General features: G+C 42.1%; 3 protein-coding genes across 4 annotated transcripts in view; 1 reads left to right on the forward strand and 2 right to left on the reverse strand.

Moving 5' to 3' along the window:
* Nucleotides 1–7,789, reverse strand: part of ufsp2 (ufm1-specific peptidase 2) — a 19,065-nt gene extending 11,276 nt beyond the window's left edge. The window contains exons 1-2 of the mRNA XM_021619065.2: nucleotides 7,682–7,789; nucleotides 695–764 (exon numbers count right to left, since the gene is read on the reverse strand). Of these exons, the coding sequence (XP_021474740.1) occupies nucleotides 695–764; nucleotides 7,682–7,684 (73 nt within the window). The 5' untranslated portion in view covers nucleotides 7,685–7,789. The remainder of the gene's footprint in view (nucleotides 1–694; nucleotides 765–7,681) is intronic.
* The window catches only part of ankrd37 (ankyrin repeat domain 37), a 24,081-nt gene extending 14,834 nt beyond the window's left edge, over nucleotides 1–9,247 (forward strand). The window contains exon 5 of the mRNA XM_021619067.2: nucleotides 9,116–9,247. Coding sequence (XP_021474742.1) covers nucleotides 9,116–9,141 — 26 coding nt within the window. The 3' untranslated portion in view covers nucleotides 9,142–9,247. The remainder of the gene's footprint in view (nucleotides 1–9,115) is intronic.
* A 1,143-nt stretch (nucleotides 9,248–10,390) lies between these two features.
* Nucleotides 10,391–23,231, reverse strand: LOC110534291 (NXPE family member 3-like). 2 transcript variants are annotated; one of them, XM_021619063.2, is made up of 6 exons: nucleotides 22,999–23,231; nucleotides 13,049–13,164; nucleotides 11,854–12,635; nucleotides 11,638–11,708; nucleotides 11,139–11,360; nucleotides 10,391–11,029 (listed from the first exon to the last, which is right to left on the reverse strand). In XM_021619063.2, the coding sequence occupies exons 2-6, from the start codon at nucleotides 13,139–13,141 to the stop codon at nucleotides 10,488–10,490; spliced, it is 1,710 nt and encodes a 569-aa protein (XP_021474738.1). In that variant the 5' UTR covers nucleotides 13,142–13,164; nucleotides 22,999–23,231; the 3' UTR covers nucleotides 10,391–10,487. The 2 variants fall into 2 exon arrangements, with proteins under 2 accessions (XP_021474738.1, XP_021474737.1); XM_021619062.2 differs by having other exon boundaries at nucleotides 11,854–12,638.
* Between the last annotated feature and the right edge of the window lie 2,566 nt (nucleotides 23,232–25,797).

The raw sequence follows: 25,797 nt of genomic DNA on the forward strand, positions 1-25,797 counted from the left end.
TTCCAGTTCTCTGCTTCCAATGACTGGAATGAATTGCAAAAATCTATGAAATTGGAGACTTATATCTCCCTCACTAACTTTAAGCATCAGCTATCTGAGCAGCTCACCGATTGCTGCAGCTGAACACAGCGCATCTGTAAATAGCCCATCAAACTACCTACCTCATCCCCATATTGTTTTTATTTACTTTTTTGGCGCACTAGTATTTCTACTTGCACATCATCATCTGCACATCTATCCCTCCAGTGCTAATTTGCTAAATTGTAACTGTGGCCTATTTATTGCCTTACCTCCTTACTCCATTTGCACACACTGTTTATAGATTTTTCTATTGTTATTGACTGTACTTTTGTTTATATATGTCGAACTCTGTGATGTTGTTTTTTGTCGCACTGCTTTGCTTTATCTTGGCCAGGTTGCAGTTGTAAATGAGAACTTGTTTTCAAATGGCCTACCTGGTTAAATAAAACATTTCAAGTCTAAATCAGCTATATAGCCAACAGCAGGCGCTAGTGGAAATCATGAATGTCAGAACTACCATTTCTGACTTTTACATTTGAGTTTAATAAGATACCCATTAGCTCAGGGCTAATATTTCTGGATTCTCTCGCTCTCACACACGCACACACACTTTATGAGCATAACCAACTGAGGAAATGTAAATCACAGGCAGAATTCCCTATACAGTACATACCATCTGTGCTGTCCAACTGGCACTTGAACTCCAGAGACCCTCTCAAGCGTAAGATGATGTTTCCGACAACCTACATAATGATAAAGTCAGAAAGTTAAAGCTGAATCTGTATAATTTCCAGAAGCTCATAGGTCATTTCTAAGCATTAAATAGTATAGCCTATTAATGTTTTGGGGGGAGAAGACGTATGAATACTTTAATCAATGGGATAATATAACTGCCTACTGTTATCATGACCACACAAGATTTAGCTATTAGGCCTACTCCATTGTTTATGTTTAAGTTGTTGTTATTTGACAATTTCACATGACCATATCTGTATGAAATATAATTGTAGTATGCCCAGACATTGTCATAGTGATGTAGAATACACGAGACTTGCGGAATCGCTGATTTCTGAACATGTTATGATCAATAATTGCAATATTTCCTCATCAAACATGTAAAATGGATATATACACTACCGTTCAAATGTTTAGGGTCACTTAGAAAAGTATTTGTTTTTGAAAGAAAGGCACATTTTTGTCCATTAAAATAACATCTAATTGATCAGAAATACAGTGTAGACATTGTTCATGAGGTGAATGGCTATTGTAGCTGGAAACGGCTGATTTTTAATCGAATATCTACATACAGTGCCTTGCGAAAGTATTCGGCCCCCTTGAACTTTGCGACCTTTTGCCACATTTCAGGCTTCAAACATAAAGATATAAAACTGTATTTTTTTGTGAAGAATCAACAACAAGTGGGACACAATCATGAAGTGGAACGACATTTATTGGATATTTCAAACTTTTTTAACAAATCAAAAACTGAAAAATTGGGCGTGCAAAATTATTCAGCCCCCTTAAGTTAATACTTTGTAGCGCCACCTTTTGCTGCGATTACAGCTGTAAGTCGCTTGGGGTATGTCTCTATCAGTTTTGCACATCGAGAGACTGAAATGTTTTCCCATTCCTCCTTGCAAAACAGCTCGAGCTCAGTGAGGTTGGATGGAGAGCATTTGTGAACAGCAGTTTTCAGTTCTTTCCACAGATTCTCGATTGGATTCAGGTCTGGACTTTGACTTGGCCATTCTAACACCTGGATATGTTTATTTTTGAACCATTCCATTGTAGATTTTGCTTTATGTTTTGGATCATTGTCTTGTTGGAAGACAAATCTCCGTCCCAGTCTCAGGTCTTTTGCAGACTCCATCAGGTTCTCTTCCAGAATGGTCCTGTATTTGGCTCCATCCATCTTCCCATCAATTTTAACCATCTTCCCTGTCCCTGCTGAAGAAAAGCAGGCCCAAACCATGATGCTGCCACCACCATGTTTGACAGTGGAGATGGTGTGTTCAGGGTGATGAGCTGTGTTGCTTTTACGCCAAACATAACGTTTTGCATTGTTGCCAAAAAGTTCAATTTCGGTTTCATCTGACCAGAGCACCTTCTTCCACATGTTTGGTGTGTCTCCCAGGTGGCTTGTGGCAAACTTTAAACAACACTTTTTATGGATATCTTTAAGAAATGGCTTTCTTCTTGCCACTCTTCCATAAAGGCCAGATTTGTGCAATATACGACTGATTGTTGTCCTATGGACAGAGTCTCCCACCTCAGCTGTAGATCTCTGCAGTTCATCCAGAGTGATCATGGGCCTCTTGGCTGCATCTCTGATCAGTCTTCTCCTTGTATGAGCTGAAAGTTTACCAAGACCTGGACGGCCAGGTCTTGGTAGATTTGCAGTGGTCTGATACTCCTTCCATTTCAATATTATCGCTTGCACAGTGCTCCTTGGGATGTTTAAAGCTTGGGAAATCTTTTTGTATCCAAATCCGGCTTTAAACTTCTTCACAACAGTATCTCGAACCTGCCTGGTGTGTTCCTTGTTCTTCATGATGCTCTCTGCGCTTTTAACGGACCTCTGAGACTATCACAGTGCAGGTGCATTTATACGGAGACTTGATTACACACAGGTGGATTGTATATAGACAGGTGGCGCATATAGACACTTCCGGCGCCGACAGAGATGGCCGCCTGGCTTCGCGTTCCTAGGAAACTATGCAGTTTTTTGTTTTTTTACGTGTTATTTCTTACATTAGTACCCCAGGTCATCTTAGGTTTCATTACATACAGTCGAGAAGAACTACTGAATATAAGATCAGCATCAACTCACCATCAGTACGACCAAGAATATGTTTTTCGCGACGCGGATCCTGTGTTCTGCCTTACAAACAGGACAACGGAGTGGATCCTATGCAGCGACCCAAAAAAACGACTCCGAAAGAGAGGGAAACGAGGCGGTCTTCTGGTCAGACTCCGGAGACGGGCACAGCGCGCACCACTCCCTAGCATTCTTCTTGCCAATGTCCAGTCTCTTGACAACAAGGTTGATGAAATCCGAGCAAGGGTAGCATTCCAGAGGGACATCAGAGACTGTAACGTTCTTTGCTTCACGGAAACGTGGCTTACTGGAGAGACGCAATCCGAAGCGGTGCAGCCAACAGGTTTCTCCACGCATCGCGCAGACAGGAAAAAACATCTTTCTGGTAAAAAGAGGGGCGGGGGCGTATGCCTTATGACTAACGTGACATGGTGCGATGAAAGAAACATACAGGAACTCAAATCCTTCTGTTCACCTGATTTAGAATTCCTCACAATCAAATGTAGACCGCATTATCTACCAAGAGAATTCTCTTCGATTATAATCACAGCCGTATATATCCCCCCCCAAGCAGACACATCGATGGCTCTGAACGAACTTTATTTAACTCTCTGCAAACTGGAAACAATTTATCCGGAGGCTGCATTCATTGTAGCTGGGGATTTTAACAAGGCTAATCTGAAAACAAGACTCCCCAAATTTTATCAGCATATCGATTGCGCAACCAGGGGAGGAAAGACCTTGGACCATTGTTACTCTAACTTCCGCGACGCATATAAGGCCCTGCCCCGCCCCCCTTTCGGAAAAGCTGACCACGACTCCATTTTGTTGATCCCTGCCTACAGACAGAAACTAAAACAAGAGGCTCCCACGCTGAGGTCTGTCCAACGCTGGTCCGACCAAGCTGACTCCACACTCCAAGACTGCTTCCATCACGTGGACTGGGAGATGTTTCGTATTGCGTCAGATAACAACATTGACGAATACGCTGATTCGGTGTGCGAGTTCATTAGAACGTGCGTTGAAGATGTCGTTCCCATAGCAACGATTAAAACATTCCCTAACCAGAAACCGTGGATTGATGGCAGCATTCGTGTGAAACTGAAAGCGCGAACCACTGCTTTTAATCAGGGCAAGGTGTCTGGTAACATGACCGAATACAAACAGTGCAGCTATTCCCTCCGCAAGGCTATCAAACAAGCTAAGCGCCAGTACAGAGACAAAGTAGAATCTCAATTCAACGGCTCAGACACAAGAGGCATGTGGCAGGGTCTACAGTCAATCACGGACTACAGGAAGAAACCCAGCCCAGTCACGGACCAGGATGTCTTGCTCCCAGGCAGACTAAATAACTTTTTTGCCCGCTTTGAGGACAATACAGTGCCACTGACACGGCCTGCAACGAAAACATGCGGTCTCTCCTTCACTGCAGCCGAGGTGAGTAAGACATTTAAACGTGTTAACCCTCGCAAGGCTGCAGGCCCAGATGGCATCCCCAGCCGCGCCCTCAGAGCATGCGCAGACCAGCTGGCCGGTGTGTTTACGGACATATTCAATCAATCCCTATACCAGTCTGCTGTTCCCACATGCTTCAAGAGGGCCACCATTGTTCCTGTTCCCAAGAAAGCTAAGGTAACTGAGCTAAATGACTACCGCCCCGTAGCACTCACATCCGTCATCATGAAGTGCTTTGAGAGACTAGTCAAGGACCATATCACCTCCACCCTACCTGACACCCTAGACCCACTCCAATTTGCTTACCGCCCAAATAGGTCCACAGACGATGCAATCTCAACCACACTGCACACTGCCCTAACCCATCTGGACAAGAGGAATACCTATGTGAGAATGCTGTTCATCGACTACAGCTCGGCATTCAACACCATAGTACCCTCCAAGCTCGTCATCAAGCTCGAGACCCTGGGTCTCGACCCCGCCCTGTGCAACTGGGTACTGGACTTCCTGACGGGCCGCCCCCAGGTGGTGAGGGTAGGCAACAACATCTCCTCCCCGCTGATCCTCAACACTGGGGCCCCACAAGGTTGCGTTCTGAGCCCTCTCCTGTACTCCCTGTTCACCCACGACTGCGTGGCCACGCACGCCTCCAACTCAATCATCAAGTTTGCGGACGACACAACAGTGGTAGGCTTGATTACCAACAACGATGAGACGGCCTACAGGGAGGAGGTGAGGGCCCTCGGAGTGTGGTGTCAGGAAAACAACCTCACACTCAACGTCAACAAAACTAAGGAGATGATTGTGGACTTCAGGAAACAGCAGAGGGAACACCCCCCTATCCACATCGATGGAACAGTAGTGGAGAGGGTAGCAAGTTTTAAGTTCCTCGGCATACACATCACAGACAAACTGAATTGGTCCACTCACACAGACAGCATCGTGAAGAAGGCGCAGCAGCGCCTCTTCAACCTCAGGAGGCTGAAGAAATTCGGCTTGTCACCAAAAGCACTCACAAACTTCTACAGATGCACAATCGAGAGCATCCTGGCGGGCTGTATCACCGCCTGGTATGGCAACTGCACCGCCCTCAACCGTAAGGCTCTCCAGAGGGTAGTGAGGTCTGCACAACGCATCACCGGGGGCAAACTACCTGCCCTCCAGGACACCTACACCACCCGATGTCACAGGAAGGCCATAAAGATCATCAAGGACATCAACCACCCGAGCCACTGCCTGTTCACCCCGCTATCATCCAGAAGGCGAGGTCAGTACAGGTGCATCAAAGCTGGGACCGAGAGACTGAAAAACAGCTTCTATCTCAAGGCCATCAGACTGTTAAACAGCCACCACTAACACTGAGTGGCTGCTGCCAACACACTGACACTGACTCAACTCCAGCCACTTTAATAATGGGAATTGATGGGAAATGATGTAAATATATCACTAGCCACTTTAAACAATGCTACCTTATATAAATGTTACTTACCCTACATTATTCATCTCATACGCATACGGATATACTGTACTCTATAGCATCGACGGTATCCTTATGTAATACATGTATCACTAGCCACTTTATACTATACTATGCCACTTTGTTTACATACTCATCTCATTTGTACATACTGTACCCGATACCATCTACTGTATCTTGCCTATGCTGCTCTGTACCATCACTCATTCATATATCCTTATGTACATATTCTTTATCCCCTTACACTGTGTACAAGACAGTAGTTTTGGAATTGTTAGTTAGATTACTTGTTATTACTGCATTGTCGGAACTAGAAGCACAAGCATTTCGCTACACTCGCATTAACATCTGCTAACCATGTGTATGTGACAAATAAAATTTGATTTGATTTGATTTTTTTTTTTTTTTTTTTTTATTTATCATCATTAGTCATTTAGGTCAACATTAGATCATTCAGAGATCCTCACTGAACTTCTGGAGAGAGTTTGCCGCACTGAAAGTAAAGGGGCTGAATAATTTTGCACTCCCAATTTTTCAGTTTTTGATTTGTTAAAAAAGTTTGAAATATCCAATAAATGTCGTTCCACTTCATGATTGTGTCCCACTTGTTGTTGATTCTTCACAAAAAAATACAGTTTTATATATTTATGTTTGAAGCCTGAAATGTGGCAAAAGGTCGCAAAGTTCAAGGGGGCCGAATACTTTCGCAAGGCACTGTACGTGTAATGGTTTGCTGCTCTCATCTTCATCACGTGAAAACTTATCCTATGGAATTCTACAAGTTTCTAGTCCTGTTTTGTGAAAACAGTTTATAGGATAACATAGTATATAATGTTAATCAGTTCACATAAATTACTATTCACATGTACCATATCAATTTTACATGTTTGAAAATTACGTATTGACATTATTGATCAGAAATCAGCGATTCATACAGCTTTATGGCCACATTCTTACCACAATTAGGTGAATAATTTAACATATTTATATCTGCCACACCTGGCTCATGTGGTTGTGTATTTTACATCAATATAAACATTTTAATATACTTTTGGGCATACTACAATTATATTTCATACAGGTATGGTCATGTGATATTGTCCAATAAGACCCCATTATGTGGTTGTTTGGTGGCCATATTGGAAAAAGGCTTCTGTGGGTTTAATGCATGCATTCTGTGATGACCCTTCATCTACACAACCCTTTTTCTAGCTTTGTGTGTGCCTCTATTACCAATGTTACAATCCATAAACAGCTGCCCCATTACATGGAATTGTATGGCTAAGCCTCCAACATTCTAATGTAAATGGGCAATTTTTTAAATAATAGTTGTAGCTGTTCGTTTCAAATGTGGTTATATTATATATAATTTGAAAAGTAATTTCATGACCTTTCATAACTAGTTGTCAAACAAAGTAAAACATGTATGTATCAGGGCTTCCTTTTTAAAGCCATTTGTAGAGGTAATTCTTATGTACCCTAGAGGTCAAAGTTATGTTGAACTGAACTTACCGAAAATATGTCTGATGATAGCTGTGAATCTAAGCTTTCCGAGCAATAACTGACATGGTTTGTCATAGGGTCAAATCCATATGGGAAAGCTAACACTGCTGCACGGCCCCACATGTTTTCCAACAAATCACTATGAGACATCGTCGGCCCACATTTGGGGGTCTGGCTCATGGACTTTAATCAGAGTCATTAGTGTCAGAAAATACGCTGGCTCCTTATGGAAAAAGTTTCAACTATGCAACTACCGCGTTAGCTAGCTAGCCACCACTGACTGAACGTATCTTATGCTCGCTAACTGGCTACTTTCATGTTTTGGTGTGATCGGATGCGTGGCAAGCAAAACATGAGCAAATGTAAACATGGCAAACATATACAGAATCCTTTCATGTAACACTTACCATTCTGCAAGCTTAAAAATACGATCAAATGTAATGATTTCTTCGTTATGTCTACCCTCCAAAACGGAAGTCAGACATGTTTGTTTTTGTGTGACGCACATCATTTGGCCCAATGACATCTTCGAGAAAGATAACTCCGCCTGCGTGCTGTGTGGTTTATTACAGCCAAGTCAAAATTATTCGTTGTTGAATTCATGAATACAATATTGTGTTTATTGGTCGTATTTTAATGTTAGTGTTTTTGTATTTGTATTTATTTTCCGGATGTAATTCTGATTGGACCTCAGGAAGAGTAGATGCTCCCTTGGCAGCAGGGATTAGCTGCTGCCAAGGGAGCATCTACTCTTCCTGAGGTCCAATCAGAATTACATACTTAACACAACACATTATTATACACTACTCTACCATAACATATCTACAATACAAAGTCAATAATACAGCAAAATAACAATATTAAAATGTGTGTGTAGAGTGCGTCTGTTAGCAATATCTAATGTTAAAGGTAAATACAATGCATATGGGCTAATGCCAATTTTCTAAATTGTAATAGGCCTACTGGATGTGTGTAGGATTGATATATTGATTCAAATGCAAACTTCACACATTGAATGTTAAAAGTTTGTAATGACAGTGCAATAAGATACTCACACACCTGCACACATTCTGCACCAAATCCATTTTGTAAATGCGTACATTTCCGAAATGTGTTGTTATTTTAAAATAGGCTAATTGTCTGCTTTGTCTGTAGCTTAGTAAACTTAACTCCAACTAAATGTCTAACCAAATGGAGTTGAGTAGCAATGACTGTTGGCGGAGTGGACCATCACCGACAACATCTAGACTCAACTAGCTATCAGTTGGTAGGCCTTGTTAAGCACATTTTTACTCCTGAACTTATTTAGGCTTGCCATAACAAAGGGCTTGAATACTTACTGACCCAAGAAACGTTGAAAAACATGAATCCACTTTGGCATTATAGGGTATTGTAATCAATTTTAAATTGACTGTACCACAACAAAATGTGAAAAAGATCAAGGGGTGTGAATACTAGGAATATATCAAGTTCCAATCCTAGGTGGTGTGTTGCTGGTGTCAATCCTGTAGAGCAGTGTTTGTGGTTCTTGGGATCATAAAGAACCTTGGTTTCTGACACACACACACCACAATTCATCACACACACATAGACACATAGAGCCACACGTACACAGTGACAGACAGACACATTCATACAACCTAAAAAAGGCAGATGTCAGCAGAATGATGTCTGTCTGTGGTGTTCTATTGGACCAACGGTGCCCTAGTGACACAGACACACCTGCAAATGTCACCACACAGGTTGGTCTCTCTAGTCTCAAATGCTGTGAAACCACTGGATGGCTTTGTTCCAATACACTTAATTGGTTTCCTTTCTTTGTCTCCTTTCCTTCACAACAGCTGATCTGACAGGCCTCGACAGGTGAAATGCACTGGTGGATCTCTTTTCTGTGCTCACATCTAACTGTGGTGAAGAAGGAAATAAGATGAGGAAAGAAAGACTTGAGTATTGGGATATTCTTGAATGTCAGGGGGAGGGAAGGAGGGAGGGCAAAGTGAATCAGAGGGGTGTCTGCGGGGAGAGAAGTTACTCAACAAAACAAATAAACCATTTGTTTACTTTTTTGTTCTCTTTATTATTTCTATACTAGTGCTAAATTAATTAAAACACTGATGATGAATATTATTAGTATTAAATTGTTGTTATTGTCATGGAAATTCTTACACAAGGACACTCAAAGTCAATCTTAAATGAATCATTGTTTATTGTCAGCGTGCTGGAGAGGTTCCAACCAACTCAATGCACCATTGTACACATGTCAATCAGGAGCTCTGCCTGGGCAAACCCAGAAGTTGTCGTATATACAACTGTACACAGACAAGTTATATTTGCATGATTTAGCACAATTAATTATTACCGTTTTGTTTCTTTCATGTGACCGACCAATACCTCAAGAGGCTTCTTTCTCTCTAAGCTGAGACCTTGAAACTGACATATCTTTTGTTCGTTCTCAAACCATGGTCTGGGCGTACTGCCAAATTGCAGCTACTGATAGTGAGAATTTGTACAGTCAGCGACTTGCATGAACACAGAAATTGGTTATTAGAACAGCACAATGAATAGAAGACCAAAATTTGTTTTAAGAAAAGCAGAAACATTAAAATTCCCATTACATTATTATTATTATTATTGTGTGTGTTTGTGTCTGTGTGTGCGCACATGTACACTTTTGTGTTTATGTGTCTGGAAGTTTCTGTTCTATTGTTTCTCAGTTTCAGGCTACGCACCTATTCGTTTGTGTGATTTCCCTCTTAGTTATATGTTTGAACATTTCAGTTTGGTTAAATGCTCTGGAGTTGAGAATAAGGCAAATCTTCACAGACAAATGTGCAGGTAATTTTTTACATTCCAAGCCACATTTTGAGAGAGTAACATCCATAACAGGTCATTCAGCCAGACATGGAAACAGATAAATCAACAGAATGTTCGGTAGGTCAAATTTGAATTGCCAGGCATTTTTTAATATGTATATGTTGACTAATGGAGAAATCTGACATATCATTTCACTCAGGGCTCTATTCAATCCGTAGCGCTGAAGATCTGCTTTATAGCACGACTGACAATTAACGGCAATGTTCCCGCGGTTGCGGAGACTGCATTCACAATAAACACTGCATATGTGAGATCAATCGGAAATGAACGCCTCCTTCTTACGTGGATCTTCCGTGATATTTAAGCGATACAGAATCCAACCCAGAATCTGTTAGCTCTTCATGGGCAGATCCGAGAGAGGATAATATCTATCATGTTCTTTATGATGATGGGGGGAGGGTGGAGGGCATGGGGAAGGTGGTGGCCAAGGGTCATCTCCCAGGCATCTATCAGCAAGATATCCAGACCCCTGAACATGGCCCTGAGCACCCCGTCCAGCTGCAATGAGTACCAGTCACTATTGTACAGGCTCACCTCCGGGTCCAGGGCCTGGAGGTTGGCTGAACGCAACACCACCATGGTCCCCGGAGCCCGGTCCAGAAGCCGCACCATCGCCCGCCGAATGTGGCGTAGTCGGCGAATGTAGACCTGCACAGGGAAGGTGCTGAAATGGGACCATATGCTAATAAACACCACAGTGTTCGACCCACCAGTCAGGCCATCCAGTTCGTTAGCTACATAGCGCATCTCACTGGCAATGACATTGGTGAAGCGGATTGGAGGACCGTGACAACGGTACCTCAGAAGGATATTATGGGTGCTGTCCACTGCCATGTTGGGCCCCACATTCTTAGGACTGTGAAGGTTAAACTGCTTCAGCTCTGTGACAACAGTAGAGGGTTGGGAGTTGGAAAGACAGAAGAGAGAGTTAGAAAGCACTTGAGGCAGCAGAGAGTGAGAGACGTCACATTACTTGCAGACAGCACTCACCTGGTAATAAGTCGTTGAGGTACTCAAACCACTGTCTGGCAGTAGAGTCTCCGTACATGTACACCACCTTGCCCTTCAGACACTGAGTAATGGCAGACGAGTCGTTAAACTGGCGTATTACACCACCAGTCAGCGCTCGCCATGACCCTTGGAAGTAATACCCGGAAGGAGTGATTCTGGTAGGTTCCATCTTCATGCTGCTTCTCTCCATGTCTGCTTTGTCTGAAAGAGGAACACAAGCATGATGCACCAGCTAGCATCATCACTTTGCAGGTACACAACACAATGGAAACAAAGGTGCTGGCGCTTCCCTGCCTTACATTACTGTAGATGCAGTAGTGGGATGGAATACTATCCTGCACACGCAGAACCTCTCCAGGGTTGAAGTAGACAGCCATGTGGAAGTTAATAGCAGCTAGCTGAATAGCAGGTAGGCTGGCAAGGAAGTACAAAACCAATAAACACACAGTTTTACTGTAGCATCTCCTTGCTCGCCTACCTTTTTTCTCAGGCAGCACAGTGACACTGTCAGACCCTGAAGGATGAATGTGAACTTTGATGTTTACACCACTGAGAAATAAATAAATAAATACACAGCAGTTAATGTTAAATAAATACACTGCAACAAGCAATCTGATACATCGGAAACAAAGTCTGTGATTAAATGAGACACACTTTTACACTCATTCACTCACGTACGGTAGACCTTACTAACCTCTGGAAGAGCAATGCCTCTTTGTTGGTGAGCAGACCTTTCACATACCCTCCCTTTGCATGGTTGATCCGTGTGTCACAACTCAGCAGCTTGGGCTTGTAGCAGTACCAGGGCTCCTCCGTGTGGGCGTCTGTGTAATTGCACAGCGGCTTCTGGCTTGTTGGCAGACACAAGTTACATACAGTTGTCTGGGACAGTTTTCCAGAGCGGAAGAGACTCTTAAAGAAAACCCGGTCGGGCCGTTCCTCTCGTAACCGTCGTAGAACATGAACTGCCTCACTTGGATGAACCAGTGTCATCTCCACCTGTGCAGAACCTTGCCATAGTAATGGGAAAATGGCAGAGTAGGTCCCATTCCTGTGGTCCAGCACCTGTCCTGCTACGCCTGCCTCCAATTCAGAGGAGTGCAGTCGGGCCAGCAAGAAGTCTCCACCATGGCTCTTGGGATGCCCCTGAAAATCGTACATCTGGACAAAAGCCTCCAGCTGGTCTCCCACATACCACTCACTCCTGCCCCTTGCTGGCAGGATCACAAAAAAGCTGTGTGCAGGATCACTGGTGTGGTCCAGGGACACACTCTCAGAATGGTGCGTAGGCTCTGGCCAGGCGATGGACTCCAGGAGGTAACGCTCTTCCAGAGCCTCCTCGGGTGAGGGCTCCTGGCCCAGGAGGCCACAGTAGCTATGGTTGCGGTCCAGAGGAAAAGGGGCCTCTGAAAAGAAAGCTGTGTGGATGCTGCTCTGGAGCTGGTATAATGTTGACACTGTTTGGCAGTTCATATTCTGCTAAGGAGAAACGTAAAGGTCACTAACAGGCATGCTGCATAAAGTGTAACTTTTGCAGAGTGTGCAACACTCCCATTAATTTGAATGAAAACTGGGCGTAAACAGCACGGCTCGGCGAGAGGTAAAGGAGGTAGATGGTGATGGAAGCAATGTGGGAAAAATATTATGATAATTTTGTATTTTTATTTAACTAGGCAAGTCAGTTAATGACGGCCTACCCGGACGACGCTGGTCCTATTGTGCGCCGCCCTATGGGACTCCCAATCACAGCCAGATGTGATACAGCCTGGATTCGAACCAGGGAATGTAGTGACGCCTCTTGCACTGAGATGCTGTGCCTTAGACTGCTGCTCCACTCAGGAGCAATAAAGGAGGTTGGACTTGTTATGAGTGCAAATGGCTTCCCTTACCTCCAGAACGTTGATGTTGCTTAACAGGAAAAATAGGCCTGACAGGGCCAGCAGGAAGAAGACACAGACATATTTGGACAGGCTCCTCCACATGGTGCTGTCCTCTGTCAATTCCCCTGATGTTGACACAAAAAAGCTGTTAACAATTCGGCAATGTGCAGAAGTAGAGCAGAACTAGAAAATATGCATTACTTTAGCTTAGGCGGCTAACAGTTTTGTGGAGCACAGAGTACCTTGGGTTCAAATCCTGTTCAGTTACAATTGGGCTGCTAAAGTTGGGTTGTAATATACACACACACACACACTACCAGTCAAAAGTTTGGACACACCTACTCATTCCAGGATTGTTCTTTATTTTTTACTATTTTCTACATTGTGGAATAATAGTGAAGACATCAAAACTTTTATGATTTTTGGTATACACTGAGTATACCAAAAATTAGGAACAGACCTCAGAACAGCCTCAATTTGTTGGGACATGGACTCTACAAGGTTTGAAGAGTTCCACAGGGAGGCTGGCTCATGTTGACTCCAATGCATCCCATAGTTGTGTCAAGTTGGCTGGATGTCCTTTGGGTGGTGGACTATTCTCGATGCGCACGGGACATAGTCGGGGTGCTGAAGTACCCCTGATAATATATGTACAGTGGGGCAAAAAAGTATTTAGTCAGCCACCAATTGTGCAAGTTCTCCCACTTAAAAGGATGAGAGAGGCCTGTAATTTTCATCATAGGTACACTTCAACTATGACAGACAAAATTAGAGAAAAAAATCCAGAAAAATCACATTGTAGGATTTTTAAGGAATTTATTTGCAAATTATGGTGGAAAATAAGTATTTGGTCAATAACAAAAGTTTCTCAATACTTTGTTATATACCCTTTGTTGGCAATGACAGAGGTCAAACGTTTTCTGTAAGTCTTCACAAGGTTTTCACACACTGTTGCTGGTATTTCGGCCCATTCCTCCATGCAGATCTCCTCTAGAGCAGTGATGTTTTGGGGCTGTTGCTGGGCAACACAGACTTTCAACTCTCTCCAAAGATTTTCTATGGGGTTGAGATCTGGAGACTGGCTAGGCCACTCCAGGACCTTGAAATGGTTCTTACGAAGGCACTCCTTCATTGCCCGGGCGGTGTGTTTGAGATCATTGTCATACTGAAAGACCCAGCCACGTTTCATCTTCAATGCCCTTGCTGATGGTAGGCTTTGTTACTTTGGTCCCAGCTCTCTGCAGGTCATTCACTAGGTCCCCCCGTGTGGTTCTGGGATTTTTGCTCACCGTTCTTGTGATCATTTTGACCCCACCGGGTGAGATCTTGAATGGAGCCCCAGAACGAGGGAGATTATCAGTGGTCTTGTATGTCTTCAATTTCCTAATAATTGCTCCCACAATTGATTTCTTCAAACCAAGCTGCTTACCTATTGCAGATTCAGTCTTCCCAGCCTGGTGCAGGTCTACAATTTTGTTTCTGGTGTCCTTTGACAGCTCTTTGGTCTTGGCCATAGTGGAGTTTGGAGTGTGACTGTTTGAGGTTGTGGACAGATGTCTTTTATACTGATAACAAGTTCAAACAGGTGCCATTAATACAAGTAACGAGTGGAGGACAGAGGAGCCTCTTAAACCTCCTAAAGAAGAAGTTACAGGTCTGTGAGAGCCAGAAATAGAGCCAGAAATATTGCTTGTTTGTAGGTGATTAAATACTTATTTTCCACCATAATTTGCAAATAAATTCATTAAAAATCCTACAATGTGATTTTCTGGATTTATTTTTCTCATTTTGTCTGTCATAGTTGAAGTGTACCTATGATGAAAATTACAGGCCTCTCTTATCTTTTGAAGTGGGACAACTTGCACAATTGGTGGCTGACTAAATACTTTTTTGCTCCACTGTATATATTTTGGGGTTAAAATATATATTTTTCATCACAAAAGTAGTGCACTGAGCCTTTACTACTCCTGTATGAGTGGACCAAAATAGTAATCAGCAGCGCACAAAAAACATTTCAGCACCCCCCACCCTAAACATCTTCCTGCGACCATGAAAGGGGAAACTGTTGAGCGTGAAAAACCCAGCCGCGTTGCAATTCTTGACACAAATCGGTGTGCCTGGCACCTACTACCATACCACCGTCTGAATGGCACACATACACAATCAATGTCTAAAGGCTTAACAATCCTTCTATAACCGGTCTCCTCCCCCTTCATACACTGATTGAAGTGGATTTAACAAGTGACATCAATTATGGATCATAGCTTTCACCTGGTCAGTCTGTCATGGAAAGAGCAGTTGTCCTTCATATTTTGTATACTCAGTGTATATCAGCAAACACTGTTTTAAAATTGTTTGAGAAAATGTACATAAATTAATGAGGTGGAAAGAACCAATTTCGCCAGGCACCCCTATTTGGAATAACCTCACCGTACCTCCAGCGTTTAATGATAACACCTTTAAATCCTGTTTCCAAAGTGGCATCATGATTTTTTGAACATGTGCACTATGATGGATCATTCAATCAATGACAAGAAAGATTTGGATTATCCAAGGACGTTCTGATTTTAGTTCAGAAATCTTATTCAGTCGCGTCAACAAATTGCCGAATGAAACTGCTACGCCAAATAATTTGATTGCCAAGTTATATCAAGGGTTGAATGAACCTCTCTACCTGATGGTTGAGAACCTGTAAGGAACAAATGGCATTCATATCTAAAGGAAGAATTGAGAAGAACCATTGGTTAGATACCTGCTCCTACAACATAAACACTGCAATTTAAGATAATTTATCATACCCTCCTGCCAGAATGCATGTAATGCACCCAGAAATGTCGCATGCAAAAAGCACAGAGGAACCCTATTACATAAACTATGCCCGAATTTCATTCGCTACTGGCAGTTTGATGCTGATTGACATCTTATTTCACCTCTTCTTGAAATAAACATTTATTTTGACGTTTTCAAGTCGAGGACGTGGAAGAGAGAATATTAACGTTGGTTGCGAGATACAGAAGAATAACATACAGAAGAAGAAGATAAAATATTTCCATAGCTCCAAGAGCTCTTTTCACGATTGGCGAAAGTATCATATTGTAATGAAACAGCATGGAGCAGGTCTCGAACCCTAGACCTTCGAGCCCGAGTTGATTTCCGCGTTTATAAACCCAGGCTCCTTTCAAAGACGCGTCCTCGCGCTAGCTTGCTACGTCTTACAGGAACGCGCTCACCGGCTAAGCACACGCACTGTCGTGGATGCGAGGTCCGATCACTTCCGACACCAATGTAATGAAACAGGCAGGGAGCAGGTCTCGAACCCTCGACCTTCGAGCCCGAGGTCCGGCGCGTCCGACTGTGCCGCAAAAGCATGCTCATGCGGCAGAGTCGATTTCCGCGCATATAAACCCAGGGTCGTTACAATATTTTAAGTAAGTTTTAAGGTTTAGCATCGGGTTTAAGTTTAATTTCATTTAAATTAACATGTTAATTTACACAGCGACTCAACTTTCGTAAAAGTTGTTCAGGAAACTTAAACCCGATGCTAAGACCTTAAAACTTACCTTTGGCTCCATTAACAGACAGTTAATCAGATAAGAGAGACCGGTTCCCAATTTAGCATAACATTATATTTACATCTGTTTCAGTATATGAATGTTTAGTTAATGTGGGGTAACTAGTAGGCTACAGCTGTCAATGTTAAGCAAGTTAACATTCAGCCATTTGAAATCCATGAACTCAGTTAGAGTTTCGTACTTGAACTCAAAACGAACAATCATGTTACTCAAAAGATGACCACAATTTGCAGATACACCTTTACGATAGCAAACAGGCTAAGAAATTATAGCTAACTAAGTTACTTACTGCAGAGTAGGGCTAGCCATGATCTAACTAGTAACTAGTAACTAAGGTAGTTGATTTTAAGGTACAGTTATGATAATGGGGATTTGTACTTGAGATTGGACAAAAATGTGGGTAATTGGATGCTTAGATGTAACCATAGACTGTCTTATTTTTGCATAGGGTCAATTACACATGAAAAGAAAGGGAGATATCAGACTTCTTTTTAAAGAAGCACAAACAGGCAGATCAGGTGCAAACAGACCCCAGCCCTTGCATCACCACCGGACCCCAGAGCAGCTCCCTACATGAGGCTCGTCAGAGTCAGTGTGGTCAGACTTCACAAGGACCCAGTCTACCACCACCGGGTCAGAGCATCGGTCAGGCAGTCAGTCACATGCCCAGTTCAGAATGTAAGTTTAGCTTCAGCTTGTAATAGATGGTTTTGTCAGATTAAGCCTCACTTTAAAATGTTGGTTGTTGATTCATGTGTGTTCTTGTTTTGATGGCCGTGCATTTTTATTTTGATTATACACTAATGGTTCTTGTGTTATTTTAATGTAATAGATGTATCAAGTGATGACACAGAGACCTCTGACTCTGAGCAAGACAGTGAGCCAGAGCTGCCAGGAGATGTCATCGAGCCCCTCCCAACTGCATCAAGCACCAGATATGCTGTTCCAGAAGGACCCAATGGTAGGCCAGGCCTATACTTTAAACTACACATTTTAGTTAGCAGCTGTTAGTATCTAATCTTGTGGATCCATTAATTATACATTTCTATAGAGATATGACACATTATTTAACGTGTATTTAAGACATTTCAAGATCCAGAGAAGAGGGCAGTGTTTGAGAACATTTCCCAGAACTGAGCATGGTATTAGGAAAAGGGCTTTCAACAGCTCCCGGTAGAGAAGAATTCATGGCTTGAATATTCTGTAAGCCAAGATTCAACTTATTGCCTGTAGGCATTTTTCTCTGCCCAATACACCTGAATCTGCCTTCACATCACAGTCAGGGTTTTGTAACTGGAAAAAGGCATTGTTTAAAGATTCTGGGTATAAGCTCCATTCGAAGGCAGAGCATCATATCAATGCTATGTATGCTTGGAATCAGCATAAAAGGGCTATTGACAGCAACTCATGAATGAGGACCGGAAAAAGAAAGTGGAGGAAAACTGGATTTACATTAAAACAATTGCAGATGTGCTCCTATTAACTGCCACTCAAAATATAGCGCAGAGAGGTCATCGAGAATCTGATAACTCTCACAACAAGGGTCATTTTTTGACAATCTTAGAAAAAAATAGCAAAGCATAACCCTCTTATAGAGAAAAGGATGAATGCATGTGGCAATGCACAAGCCACCAAATCCAGAACAAAGTTCTTGAGGGCTTAGCTGAGATGGTGCAAAGTGAAATAATAAGAGAAGTAAAAGAACACATATATTTAGTTGTGAGGTACTATTACAACGGGGCCATCCACAAAAGCTTTTTACACTTTCAGTCAGCTGAAAGCTTAGATGCAGCAGGTCCCACAAAAATTATAATTTTTGAAAAACATGGTCTGGACTACAGAAATAATCTTGTGGGGCAAGGCTATGACGGTGCATCCGTCATGAGCGTAAATACAAGATTTGCATTGCATGTGCACTGCCTGAGGCAGTTACATTTTATTGCTCTCCTGCAGAAGCTTTATAACTTTGTATCTGGCTTGCAGTTCAGAAAGAGCTGTATCCACAGCAGCAGCCCAGGGAACTACAGAGACTTACGGATGGGCATGCAGATACATGGCATGCAGTAATCTGAGGGACAGGCTTCCAGCAGTTCTGAGAGTGCTACTTCAGGACATCACACTTGAAAATAGTGGTAATAGATCAGTGGAGGCAAGGGGCCTTCTTTCTAAGATAGATTTACATTTCATAGGGCTTTTGGTTACCTTTTGTAAAGTGCTTGGTGATGCCAAATGTCTTTCTGACCTATCAAGGGCTGTGGATCTAGTAGGTGCCCTTACAGACACATTACAGAACTACAGAAGTGAGGGTTACTTTGGAGAACTATGGAACGAGGTTGAAGAGATTGCAGAGCACTGCAAAATAAGTGTAAAAACAGTGTGTAAAAGACAGCCTAAAACAAGCTAAAGATTTCATGACTCATTGATGAGCACTGTAGGACAAAAGTGACCAAAGTGATGGTGAGAGCTTCCAAAGAGCTATTATTTATCAGGTGCTTGACAGTCTCACAGCTGAGCTGCAGAGGCGTTTTTCAAAGAAGAATTGCGAGATAATGCAAAACCCAAAGAGTACAACATTCTTGAATGAGGAGCCTCTGTTCGCCTTTGCTCAGACTTTTGAGTCAGATTTAGAGGACCGCAAACATGAGGGTCATCAAACCAAGGCGGCTTCTTGATAGGAGAGAGATAAGTGGAAGAGACAGACCGTCTACTCTCCCTGACTTTGTTGTGTTTCTAGAACCTTGTAAAGAGGACTTCCATGAGCTATTTCGACTTTGTAAGATTTATGTTGTTACACCAGTCAGCAGTGCTTCTTGCGAGAGAAGCTTCTCAGCTTTAAAACGGATTAAAACCCACCTTATGACAACAATGGTTAATGACAGGTTAAGTCACCAGGGAATTCTCAGTGTTGAGTCAAGGAGGGCAAGCTCCCTCAACATGGAGGAGTTTGTGAAACATATTGCCAGTTCTCACCAGAACCGCAGAATTATGCTGTTTTAAATCTACCTAGGATAATTTGGCACTAAGGCGGTCCCTCTGGTCATGATTAAAACCTGCACTGTGTACTAATAAGTACACTGAATTCTAAAATGATATATCCAAAGGGTATCATGTCACACAGATTTAATTTGGTCTTGATTAGGCCAATTCCAAAACTTTTCTTTGCTATTAGTTAACATATACATACATACATACATACATACATAATAAATATGATACTGTACATTTTTAATATTGATGGGCACAAATCATTTTTAAATGTCTATTTCTGCTTGATACAGTTGAAGCCTGAAGTTTACATACACTTAGGTTGGGGTCATTAAAACTCGTTTTTCAACCACTCCACAAATTTCTTGTTTAACAAACTATAGTTTAAGACATTCGTTTAAGTCGTTTAAGACATTTACTTTGTGCAAGACACAAGTAATTTTTCCAACAATTCTTTAGACAGATTATTTCACTTATAATTCACTGTATCACAATTCCAGTGGGTCAGAAGTTTACATACACTAAGTTGATTGTATCTTTAAACAACTTGGAAAATTCCAGAAAATGATGTCATGGCTTTAGAAGCTTCTGATAGGCTAATTGACATCATTTGGGTCAATTGGAGGTGTACCTGTGGATGTATTTCAAGATCTACCTTCAAACTCGGTGCCTCTTTGCTTCACATCATGGGAAAATCAAAAGAAATCAGCCAAGACCTCAGAAAAATACCGCTGTCACATTCGTTATAAGGATCGGACCAAGGCGCAGCGTGGTATGCGTACATTCTTATTTATTTAAAGAATGAACACTGAACAAACTAACAACATTACAAAACGAAACGTGACGCTATACAAACGAGTGCTGACAGGCAACTACACATAGACAAGATCCCACAAACACCAAAGGGAAATGGCTACCTAAATATGATCCCCAATCAGAGACAACGATAAACAGCTGCCTCTGATTGGGAACCATATCAGGCCACCATAAACATACAAATCACCTAGACCTACAAAAACCCTAGACAATACAAAACCCCTAGACAATACAAAAACTAGCGTACCCACCCTAGTCACACCCTGATCTAACCAAAATATAAAGAAAACAGAGATATCTCAGGTCAGGGCGTGACAACCGCTCAGGAAGAAGACACGTTCTGTGTCCTAGAGATGAGCGTACTTTGGTGTGAAAAGTGCAAATCAATCCCAGAACAAAAGCAAAGGACCTTGTGAAGATGCTGGAGGAAACAGGTACAAAAGTATCTATATTCACAGTAAAACGAGGCGAGATCGACATAACCTGAAAGGCTGCTCTTCAAGGAAGAAGCCACTGCTTCAAAACTGCCATATAAAAGCCAGACTACGGTTTGTAACTGCACATTGGGACACAGATCGTACTTTTTGGAGAAATGTCCTTTGGTCTGATGAAACAAAAATAGAACTGTTTGGCCATAATGACCATCGTTATGTTTGGAGGAAAAAGGGGGAGGACTTGCAAGCCGAAAAACACCATCCCAACCGTGAAGCACGGGGGTGGCAGCATCATGTTGTGGGGGTGCTTTGCTGCAGGAGGGACCGGTGCACTTCACAAAATAGATGGCACATGAGAAAGGAAAATTATGTGGATATATTGAAGCAACATCTCAAGACATCAGTCAGGAAGTTAAAGCTTGGTTGCAAATGGGTCTTGCAAATGGACACTGACCACAAGCATACTTCCAAAGTCGTGGCAAAATGGATAAAGGAAAACAAAGTCAAGGTATTGGAGTGGCCATCACAAAGCCCTGACCTCAATCCCATAGAAAATTTGTGGGCAGAACTGAAAAAGCGTGTGCAAGCAAGGAGACCTACATACATGACTCAGTTACACCAGCTCTGTCAGGAGAAATGGGCCAAAATTCACCCAACCTATTGTGGGAAGCTTGTGGAAGTCTACCTGAAACGTTTGACCAGAGTTAAACAATTTAATGGCAATGCTACCAAATACTAATTGAGTTCATGTACATTTCTGACCCACTGGGAATGTGAGGAAAGAAATAAAAGCTGAAATAAATCACTACTATTTTTCTGACATTTCACATTCCCACAATAAAGTGGTGATCCGAACTGACCTAAAACAGGACATTTTTACTAGGATTAAATGTCAGGAATTGTGAAAAATTTAGTTTAAATGTATTTGGCTAAGGTGTACATAAGCTTCCGACTTCAACTGTACCTGGTATGTCAACTTGCAGTGTTTTTTTGTCAATTACATTTTTTGTAAATAAACTGTGCAGTAACACACATGCTATCTTATCTCATTTGTGCTTGAGCTTTATTTTCTGAAAATATTTTAGATGTTCAACACTTATAGACCCAGATTATATATTCATGAAAACAGAGTGACCTAAGTCTCTCCAGTATATATAAATATAAGTGTGTGTGTGTGTGTGTGTGTGTGTGAGTGAGTGAGTGAGTGAGTGAGTGAGTGAGTGAGTGAGAAAGAAAGAAATTGAGCTGCATTTCCGAGCTAGAGACACTGACTATTCATAGTATGATAAAGAATTCTAGTGAAGTAACCCTTTTGGACCACACTATCTGCCACATTGAAGAACTCCGGGTCAAGTGAATGATCACTTCTACCTCTAATCAGCAATCATAAGATTCATTCATGCTCCTTAGATGCCAGGTTAGGGTTACACACACATTTTCTGTCATGGTCTATGGACCCCCTGAAGTAGCCTTGGCCACCCCATGTATAAATCTCTAGTCCCACCACTGCCTGTGACAAATACCATTCTGCGATAATGCATATCCTATCATTGAGATATGTAAATATTGTCGATCAATATAAGAACGTTTTTGTAATCTAGGTGTAATTGCTGCTGCAAAAAAAATGTGGACCCATATTGGAAAGCTGAACTATCTAGCTACATCCCATTAGACTATATTATTATAAAATCAAACATAAACCAGACATTTGACAGAATTTGGAAATCGTATGTTGACCATCTTAGAGAATGTTTTGTACAGTGGGCCTTTTACTTCTGTTTCCATATTGTTTTGTGAAATAAAAAAATGGCCATGATACCGGAAATACATTTGGCTGCAAGCCACTGCAAACTCTGACAAACAACACATAAATCAATAACCCGTCAAGGAACAGACAAAACTAAAATTATAGAGTAGCCCGAACTACTTGTCATTTCTTATTAAATATATATTTTCCAATCCTTGATTCCACATTCACTCTGGTCGACTCCTCTCCTGACTTATTTTAAATGTTTAGAGCAGGAAGAGATTGAAGAATGGAGTAAGAGGAAGCATGAAAATACCAATGAAATGCAGTCTGTACCAACATGGAAAATATGTTCCTGTGGTTCTTGTTCTGAATGATTGTGTTAATTGTGCTATTGTGGCTTACCGTTTCTCGTCGTATAGAAGAAATACTTAACGAAGTTAATGTCCTGTCCACTGTTATTTGAAGCTGTCTGTTTGAAGAGCAATCACATGTCCTTAATAACCATACATGTTGGTATAGGGTGCAATAGGAACAAAACCAGTGTTACCATGGGATGGGCCATTGAGAAGAAATGTTGTACTACAAAATGGAGATACAGTTGCTCCCAATGGCGCTGCTCATGCTGTCATAGAAGACTTTCCATATCCCTATGTTTACAACCCTCTGAGCATGAAAGATAGGCAGAACTGAGTGATTTAATCATTAACCTAAAAATGGCAGATAAATAGTGTGAGTATACAGTGCATTCATAAAGTATTCAAGACCCCTTCATTTTTCCCACATTTTGTTACGTTACAGCATTATTGTAAAATGGTTTAAATTGTTTTTCCAATCTACATACAATATCCCATAATGACAAATCCAAAACAGGTTTAGACATTTTTGCAAAAAAATAAAATAAATGTAAATATGACAATTACAGTGGGGCAAAAAAGTATTTAGTCAGCCACCAATTGTGCAAGTTCTCCCACTTAAAAAGATGAGAGAGGCCTGTAATTTTCTTCATAGGTACACTTCAACTATGACAGACAAAATGAGAAGAAAAAAAATCCAGAAAATCACATTGTAGGATTTTTCATGAATTTATTTTCAAATTATGGTGGAAAATAAGTATTTGGTCAATAACAAAAGTTTACCTCAATACTTACTTGTTATATACCCTTTGTTGGCAATGACAGAGGTCAAACGTTTTCTGTAAGTCTTCACAAGGTTTTTGGCCCATTCCTCCATGCAGATCTCCTCTAGAGCAGTGATGTTTTGGGGCTGTTGCTGGGCAACACGGACTTTCAACTCCCTCCAAAGATTTTCTATGGGGTTGAGATTTGGAGACTCCGCTAGGCCACTCCAGGACCTTGAAATGCTTCTTACGAAGCCACTCCTTCGTTGCCCGGGCGGTGTGTTTGGGATGATTGTCATGCTAAAAGACCCAGCCACGTTTCATCTTCAATGCCCTTGCTGATGGTAGGCTTTGTTACTTTGGTCCCAGCTCTCTGCAGGTCATTCACTAGGTCCCCCCGTGTGGTTCTGGGATTTTTGCTCACCGTTCTTGTGATCATTTTGACCCCACGGGGTGAGATCTTGCGTGGAGCCCCAGATCGAGGGAGATTATCAGTGGTCTTGTATGTCTTCCATTTCCTAATAATTGCTCCCACACTTGATTTCTTCAAACCAAGCTGCTTACCTATTGCAGATGTAGTCTTCCCAGCCTGGTGCAGGTCTACAATTTTGTTTCTGGTGTCCTTTGACAGCTCTTTGGTCTTGGCCATAGTGGAGTTTGGAGTGTGACTGTTTGAGGTTGTGGACAGGTGTCTTTTATACTGATAACAAGTTCAAACAGGTGCCATTAATACAGGTAACGAGTGGAGGACAGGGGAGCCTCTTAAAGAAGAAGTAACTTTTTTTGCCCCAGTGTACATAAGTAAATAACCCTTTACTCAGTACTTTTTTGAAGCACCTTTAGCAGTGATTCCTCGTCTTCTTGGGTATGACGATACAAGATTATCACACCTGTATTTGGGGAATTTCTCCCATTCTTCACTGCAGATCCTCTCAATGCACTGTCAGGTTGGATGGGCAGCATCGCTGCCCAGCTATTTTCAGGTCTCCAGTGATTGTGGATCGGGTTCAAGTCCAGGCTCTGGTTGGGTCACTCAAGGACATTCAGAGACTTGTCCCCGAAGCCACTCCTGCATTGTCTTGGCTGTGTGCATAGGGTATTTGTCCTGTTGGAAAGTGAACCTTTGCCCCAGTCTGAGGTCCTGAGCACTCCGGAGCAGGTTTTCAACAAGGATGTCTTTGCTCCGCTCATCTGTCTCTCGATCCTGAATAGTTTCCCAGTCCCTGATGTTGGAAAAACATCCCCACAGCATGATGCTGCCACCACCATGCTTAACTCACGGGGTGGTGAGGTTTCCTCCAGATGTGACGCTTGGCAATCAGGCCATATAGTTCAACCTTGGTTTCATCAGACCAGAGAATCTTTATTCTCATGGTCTGAGAGTCTTATGGTAAACTCCAAGCTGGCTGTCATGTGCCTTTTACTGAGGAGTAGCTTCCTTCTGGCCACTCTAACATAAAGGCCTGATTGGTGGAGTGCTGCAGAGATTTTTGACCTTCTGGAAGTTTCTCCCATTTCCACAAAGGTTCTCCCATTTTCTATTGGGTTCTCGGTCACCTCCCTGACAAAGGCCCCTTTTCCGTGATTGCTCAGTTTGTCCGGGCGGCCAGCTCTAAGAGGAGTCTTGGTGGTCCCAAATTTATTCCATTTAAGAATGATGGAGGCCACTGTGTTCTTGGGGACCTTCAATGCTGTAGAAATTTGGTTGTGTTTTTTGTAACCTTTCCCCAGATCTGTGCCTCGACACAATCCTGTCCCCGGAGCTCTACGTACAATTCCTTGACCTCATGGCTTGGTTTTTGCTCTGACATGTACCGTCAACTGTGGGACCTTATATAAGCAGCTGTGTGCTTTCCCAAATCATGTCCAATCAATTGAATATACCACAGGTGGACTCCAATCAATTTGTAGAAACATCTCAAGGATGAACAGTGGAAACAGAATGTACCTGAGCTCAATTTTGAGTCTCATAGCAAAGAGTCTAAATACCTATGTAAATTAGCTATTTTTTTGTATATTTTTTTTAATACATTTTCAACATTTTCTAAAAACCTGCTTTTGCTTTGTCATCATGGGGTATTGTG

The sequence above is a fragment of the Oncorhynchus mykiss genome, chromosome 10 (genome assembly GCF_013265735.2).
Source record: "Oncorhynchus mykiss isolate Arlee chromosome 10, USDA_OmykA_1.1, whole genome shotgun sequence".
In the NCBI taxonomy this organism is placed as follows: domain Eukaryota; kingdom Metazoa; phylum Chordata; class Actinopteri; order Salmoniformes; family Salmonidae; genus Oncorhynchus; species Oncorhynchus mykiss.

Coding starts and splice junctions, on each gene's coding strand:
- LOC110534291 (XM_021619062.2), bottom strand. CDS start 13,141: ATGTGGAGGAGCCTGTCCAAATATGTCTGTGTCTTCTTCCTGCTGGCC. Junction 11,361..11,637: donor TGTGCTGCCTGAGAAAAAAG/GTAGGCGAGCAA, acceptor TTCCTCTTTCAG/ACAAAGCAGACATGGAGAGA. Junction 11,030..11,138: donor CCTCAACGACTTATTACCAG/GTGAGTGCTGTC, acceptor CTGTTGTCACAG/AGCTGAAGCAGTTTAACCTT.